Source organism: Propithecus coquereli, unplaced genomic scaffold (genome assembly GCF_000956105.1).
Source record: "Propithecus coquereli isolate 6110/MARCELLA unplaced genomic scaffold, Pcoq_1.0 Scaffold8, whole genome shotgun sequence".
Classification (NCBI taxonomy): domain Eukaryota; kingdom Metazoa; phylum Chordata; class Mammalia; order Primates; family Indriidae; genus Propithecus; species Propithecus coquereli.
This window is the reverse complement of record NW_012154173.1, coordinates 910,570-918,065: the sequence shown is the minus strand read 5'-3', so window position 1 is coordinate 918,065 and position 7,496 is coordinate 910,570. Positions and strand designations below refer to the sequence as shown.

Here is a 7,496-nt window from a genome sequence, read left to right as displayed (position 1 = left end):
TTTTGTATTTTGTGTAGAGATGGAGTCTTCCCACGTTGCTCAGACTGGTCTTGAACTCCTGGCCTCAAGCAATCCTCCCACTTGGGCCTCCCAAAGGGCTGGGATTACAGGCGTGAGCCACCATGCTCAGCCAAGCAATGCTATCTTGCAGTATGGTAATGTGAAATGGTATGGTAATATGAAATATAAAAAAGAACTAGCTAATTTTTACTTCAAAACCTGAAGCAAAAAATGCAGAATGGTGAGCTCATCACTTTATATATCTATTATAACTATGAATCATTGCCTTCAAAATATTCATTCTTACATTTGTTTTGGATTGCCTACTATTTGACAGGTACTATACTAGGTGCTATATGGACACTGATGAATAAAACAAATAAGGTTCTCTGCAAAAAGACAAACCTTGGTCTAGGAAGTATTCATTATATCCTTATAAATTTAAATAAACATGGTTTTTGAAATTAAAGAGAAAATTTTTCCAAAAAGGTAACTTTCTGAGTGTCTATGTGTGTATATATAGTCAGTCAAAATTCCAAAGGACCATAGGTACTTAGAAATGCCAAACTGCTAATTATTTCAGTTGATATTATACTTATCTCATGAACTGTACTTCTTGTGCATTTTCCCCAAGGTACATTCTTACATGCAAAATGTTTAAAGCAATGAAACAAACATTACATCTGTTCTTGCAAACACAGTCTTAGCAAAATATGGACCAAGTTCCAATTTTTTAATCTGGACAAAGACAATTTAAACCAAGCATATCATACATCTGAAACAGATATCCATCACTGAGTCAGCAAATCTGGGCAAAAGCAACTATGACTGAATATAAGGCAGTTGTAATTAATCTTCATCGTCTCGTTGAAAAGGTATGACCTGAATTTCTTTGGCTATCCTTTCTGCTAATGCTCTACTATTTGCAGCAATTACTCTTCGTGACATCAAATCAAATGGTCCACCTAAAAGCAAATCAAGTATGGAAAATAACTGTTATCTGGTACAAAAATGATTCATACAAAACAAGCATTACCAATATGTATTATGGTCAATTATAACATTTTAATACTTTTAGTTTTCTTTCAAAAAAAAAATCTACTCTATCACATACCTACAATGTTTAAGCTTTGGCAGTTCATAACCAAGTTTCTAAGCACTCTTTTTGAGTAAATACTAATTGGCAAGTTAAGGGGGAATCTCAAGACATACCAGTCGGAAAATGTCATCTTTTCTTTTTCTATTTCTTCTGTTGTGCACTCTTATTACCTCTTTATTGTCTGAGAATCTATGGACAGAAAATTTGACTCCAAGGCATTTTCATACCACTGTCCTCATTTCCTTCTTTCTTTGTTGCCTTTCTCCTAGACCACTGGTGAATTCCGTGAGCCCAGGTTCACCCTTCACTTTAACAATTTTACCATCAGCTCAAAGTAAGTATTTAACCTTTCTAGGTCCAAGGCAGAAGGTGATAGTAGAAGTCACCCATCATTGACTATCAGGTGCAAGAGCTCTGGGTGCAAGCCTCAGAATCAGTGACTATCTAGACCTCTCTGCAGTCTCTCAGGAATTCCCGTTACTCACATTTCAAAAGCCTTCGCCATTTATCATTATCAGTCCCACATTACCATCAGCTCTTACTCTTGCCTTTATCACTTAATGTTTGTTTTGAGTTTGCACAAAATTACATAGCTTCTTTTTGCCTTAAAAGCTGAGGTATAACATACACCAAACATTTTTTGAAAATCCCATATACGGAGGAAAGTCCAAGAGATGTGGGGAGAAAAATGCTTCACTGTCCCATAATTTTACCTGTGACATCCATTAGCACTCCACCAGCTTCCGTGACAATCATGCCAGCTCCTGCAACATCCCAGCAGTGAATTCCCATTTCATAATATGCATCTGCTCCTCCAGTTGCCACAAGGCACATATTAACTGCTGCTGTTCCAACAGTCCGGATCCTAACAAATAGCATTTAAAAATAAGATTGGAAAACAATAATCCTTTAAAACAAAGAATTTTATTTTTACTCCCAAAAGAATTAACTTTAGTTTGAGTATTGACTGAGATAACTTGGACCAATCTAGAGGATAAATGTAAAAAAAGGTGATATCTGATTTTAAAATGAAGACACACAAAATCTAATTATCATGATGTACTATATAAATCACAAAACTAATCCTTACAAAGTAATAAGGAGATAAAAATTAAAACAATGATTTTCAGAAAACAACTGAAGAAAATGCTGTAATTCTATAATAGCATGCAAGTATATTCCTATTTGTCTAATCACAGGTACTACAGCTTATTTTATTCACATATACACACACACATTGCAATGCAAATAGTCTCTGTGAGACGTAAAATATCCTGATATTTTCATTCCCAAGTGGGTGTGCATCATACGTGTGCCGAAAGCAGCAACAGCAGGCCTGTGCTCTTCATAAACCTAGGCCTGCCTTGGAAGATTACCTCAGGTTTGCCCTGTCATAGCATCACTTCCTTGCTATGAAACCAAGTCAACACCAAGTTAAGAAAAATATGGATACTACTGAATAGCAATTACAGTAATAACTGATTCAGAAAAAAGTCATCAATAAATGCTAAAATTAGTGAGTGAAAGTTTGATATTTACACAATGTCAAAGTCTCTCCACAAAATACAGAATAAGTACAATGGGAAAAATGGCATTTTTACAATTTCTACCCTTACCGAGTGATCAAAGTTAGTATTACCCATAATGGGACAAAAAGTCACCATGTGCCTCCTGATACGGCAATGAGAAGGACAGAACATTACTTCTATGGCATTCCTGCCAAATTCATAATCCAAACATAATCACGGAAAAACAGACAAACCCAAATCAAGAGACGTACTTCAAAATAATTGGTCCATACTTTTCAAAATGTCAAGGTCATAAAATACAAAGAAAGATTAAACTGTAGAATAAAGGAAGCTGATGAGAAATGACAACTAAATGTAGTGCATGATCCTGTATTAGATCTTGGATCAAAATTTGAATAAAATCTCTATATTAGGTTATGTATCAATGCTAATTTTATAATTGTACTGTGGTTATAATAGAGAATGTTCCCTTTATTAAAAAAAGAAATACACACTGAAGTGTGTATTTAGAAACGAAGGGTCACTATGTCTGCAAGTTACTTTCAAATGGTTTTTATACAAACTCCACTGTAATTGTTTAAACCTCTGGAAATAAGGCAGTGAGTTCTGTTCACTAACAATCTTCCAGTTCATTTTTTTTAAATAATGGAAAATTGATGACTAATGTAGTATTTGCTTAGTATCTAAAAATAAAAATGAAAAAATTGCAACTAAGTACATCTCCTATGCCAAACCAATTTTTTTAAAAAGGATTAGAAGGGCATGATGTTTTTAATTTGGAAAGTTTTCCTGTTTATGTTTCTGCTGTACATCAAATTTAAGAAGTAACTACAAGTACAACAAATTTCCAACATATGTTTGTTTCTCAAATAAAATCAAATTAATTTTATTAGATTTTTTAGTTTATAAGAAAGGTGCATTATCCCCCTTTTCCACATGAGATTTGTGATTGTTCCTATCTCACATTATAGAAAGCAAATAACAAGATTGTTCACAAATAATCCTGTGGTATTCTGTTTAGACAGAATCCTAGGCTACCAGAACAACAGTGATACCTGCTAGCGGTGCTTCTGATTACTTCTAATGAATATCACGGGCTCTAAGGAAAGGGGTCTTGTAGTCAGCAAAAGTGTATTTTTTTACGGACAAATATTACCAAAGGCTTATTAAAATATTACTTAATTACTAGGTAATTACAGCTATGCTCTAGAATCTGACCATGTATTCCGAATCCTTTCTTACTCTGATCCTCCTACAAAACTAATATGGTATATAGTAAAAAGGACACCTTTGGTGTCACAGAGATTTGTGTTTGCATCCATACTCAGCTGCTTAAAAGCCATAGGCTTGAAAAAGTTTCTTCTTTGAGTTTTAGCTTTCTTGTCATCAAATGGGGATACCAACTTACCATAGATCACTGTTATAATGACTACAAGTAATATATGTAAAGCCCCTAGCAGAGTGCCTGTCATATAACAGGTCCTTAATACAAAGTAGCTATGTTTATGAAGAAATCATCTTCTAAACCATGCAAGAAAATATTATATAACATAGAACATTTCATCTAAATAAATTCCCAAAAACTATACAAAGGAAAAGGACCCACAATAATTTACTTTGTCTCATAAATGTTATTTACTAGTTAGGAACCTACTGGATAGCCTCCATTGTTTAAGACGTTTATTAAAATTATGACTCTCTTTAGTTTCATTTTGTTTTACATACGTAATTTTGAAATCACATGGAAAAACTGAAGAATCAGCTGAATGAAAAAGATCAAAGAAATCAATAAATCAGTGCTTCTCCTTGGTAATATTTTCCTAGACATATTTCTTTAAAAATCCTGAAATAAAATTACATTCTACTTCAGCCAATAGCAAAATGAAAGGTTAAAGTATTAAACCACTTGCAGCTCTTTTATGGCTAACACAACTGTTTTATTGCCCATGGCTAAAGTCCTTGCTTCAAGACAGCACACTGTACCTACAAGTTTATTGCTCTTCCCACAAGGACATCATTCTGGGAGATTCTACAGCTACTTGACAGCAACTCTTTTACTTTACTCACTACTGTATAGACCACAGGTTTATAGCCCATAATCAGTTTGTACAAAGGTAAAACCATACTCTGAAGGTCCTGACTCCTAAAAGAGAAGTCTAATATTGGAGAAAGAAAAATGATCTGGAAGCTAGGGTTCTAGTAATATCTCCATCTAGCTGTGTGATCTCAGGCAGCCACTTCACCTCTCTGAACCTTAGTTAACTCATCAACAAATTAAGACTGGCTTAATCTTTGATCTTTGATAAGTTCTAAGAGTTTTATAACTCAGTGATGATATTGCCAAAGAAAAGGTAGGAACAGTTGGCAGTAAAATAATAAATATCTGTTTTAAGTCGAGAACAAAATCTGTTGCGTAATAGATTTTTATTACAGTTTTTCACGCAAAACAACTACACTAAACGTCAGAGAAATGCTACTTAATATAGCATTAACTATATTAAAGTTAATGACCTCAAACCTCTAGCTTTTCTTAAAAACTTCAGGATAAATATAAAGTATTTGTTTTTAATTTCTTCACTTATAAAACTGTCATTACAGAAGGATTCTGAGGTTTGGAGCATAATAGTGGCATGCTGATTTTGAAACTCCCTATGAACCTCCTGAAAAAAATATCAATAAGGAGGACCAATAAAACACATAGGACCCTTTCCTTCAGCATTTTTAGGAAACAGAAAACATGAACTCTCAAACTCCCTGCAAGTAGAAGGAAAGGCAAACAAACAACTGAATTGGAACAGAGCACTGCAAGCCTATGGATGCAGAGGGTGAGGGTGAAGAGGCAGAAAAGACTTCGTGACAAAGAGCAGAGAGGACCAGAGAGGACCCAAAGGGAACATAGACAGAACCACTCTCAGAAAGAGCAAGCGAGACAATAAATACAAAACTATTGAACGCAGATCAGGACTTGGTAATTCACAGTCCAGGCTGGAAAACATGCAGAACCTGACCAGGCTCCCTCAGGGAAGCTGTGATTCTGGAGGAGAATCACATAAGATAAAAGAGGGGGTACCTCTGGGAGATAAAAAGTGAAGGAAAAGTGAGAAATTAAGGACCCTGCAGAAATGAATGAGAAACAAGACACGCCAACCATAACTGCACCTACCACTACTACTTAACATATTTATAAAAGAAACTGCACAGAAGTGCTGAACTGATAAAATAGGGAGCTCTGAAACCAGGAAACCTGTTCACAGAATTAATAGAAAAAAGTAGCCTATATCCACACAAAATGACTGGAAATATTAACCATTTCTAATAAAAACGTTTTTGTTTTTTGCTGTTAATTCTCTCCTAAAAACCAACAATGAAGCAGAAGAAAACGAAAACATCCAATCTGAATTAAATATCCTCAAATATATGTGTACATGGATATAAATGGCATATCAGAAATACAGAAACTATGAGCAGAAATGGGCCAAAAAAAAATAAGAAAAGATGATTGATCTCAGGAAAGAAATTGGGGGAAAAAAAAAAACAAACAAAATTATATCAGAAGTGAAGAATAAATTACAAGGGACTAACAATGAGATGCAAAAGAAAACTTAATAAAAGGGAATGAGGAAAAGCGATAAAAGAAAGAAGTAAAAAGGGACAGAGAGAAACAGGCTGAAATGGAAGACATAACAGAAGTGGGACATTCCTATTGGTATCTCTGAAGAAGAAAATGGTAAGAGAAGAGTACTAATATTTAAAATTATATCTCAAGAAAACTTTCCAGAAATAAAAAAGACATGAATCTACACATTGAAACAGAAAATTGGCCCAGAATGAGAAATTCTAGATATATCCTTCTAAAACTATTAGCCAAAGAGTAAGGAAAAAACAAAGAGCCTCCAAGTAAAAGATGAAATAAATGAAGTAATGTAAAAGCCAAGAAAATTAGACTGGCATCAGATTTCTCGAACACAATATACAAAGAAAGGCAATAGTGAAGCAACATTTTCGAGAAATGTATACTTTCTTTCATTAAGGATATTATACACAGCCAAGCTGTCTTCATATCTCAAGGCCACAGTAAAACAGACTGGAATACTCCCGAACTCAGAGAATACTGTGCACATAGGCCCTCCCCAAGGAATCCACTGGAGTATGAGCTTCCTCCCATTAAGAGGTGAGTAGAACACTGTACGAAAGGACTGTGAGCATTTTATAAAGTCAAATGAAGAATGGGTTGAATATGTAAAAACAACATGTTCTGACAAAGTAGAAAGAATGCAACTTTAAAATGGGATAAAAAGAGAGGGAGCAGAATTAAGAGAGTAAAATCACTGACTGTTAACAGGCAATAGGTGAAAGCCCCAAAATTCTGGAACCTTTATAGATAGTAAATAGTTATGTAAGAAGAGAGTATTAAAGGTATATAAAGAGTTTTAATACAAAAGAAACATGCTAGAATAAAATTTAACCTTTCCTAAATACAAAAAGAAATTAAAAGAAAAAGCAGAGAAGGCACATCAAATGAACACAGTGACTATAACATAATATACACAGTAATTACAACATATGATAATACAAAAGAATTGAGACCAAATAAAGCAGTCATATCAACAAATCTACAGGCCTAACCTGTTTATTAAAAGAAAAAGATTTTCAACTTGACTTGTACAGTGAAACCCCACTCAATGCTGTATACAAGAGACACGTTTAAAATGCAGTGATTCAAAGGGCTAAAACTAAAAGGCTGAACAAAGATGCACCAGGCAAATAGAACTATAGGAAAGCAGGACTTGCAATTCTGATTTCAAAATACACTTCAAGCACAAAAGTATGAAAAAAGACAAAGAATATTTTATAATGCTAAAATTACA

At 34.2% G+C, this 7,496-nt stretch overlaps 1 protein-coding gene across 2 annotated transcripts in view; it reads right to left on the bottom strand.

The window, feature by feature from the left end:
* Window positions 1–472: 472 nt before the first annotated feature.
* LOC105825427 (inositol monophosphatase 1-like) overlaps window positions 473–7,496 on the bottom strand; it is a 27,779-nt gene continuing 20,755 nt past the window's right edge. For both annotated transcript variants that reach the window (XM_012663202.1, XM_012663203.1), the window contains exons 7-8: window positions 1,813–1,964; window positions 473–965 (exon numbers count right to left, since the gene is read on the bottom strand). In XM_012663202.1, the coding sequence (XP_012518656.1) occupies window positions 1,852–1,964 (113 nt within the window). In that variant the 3' untranslated portion in view covers window positions 473–965; window positions 1,813–1,851. The remainder of the gene's footprint in view (window positions 966–1,812; window positions 1,965–7,496) is intronic.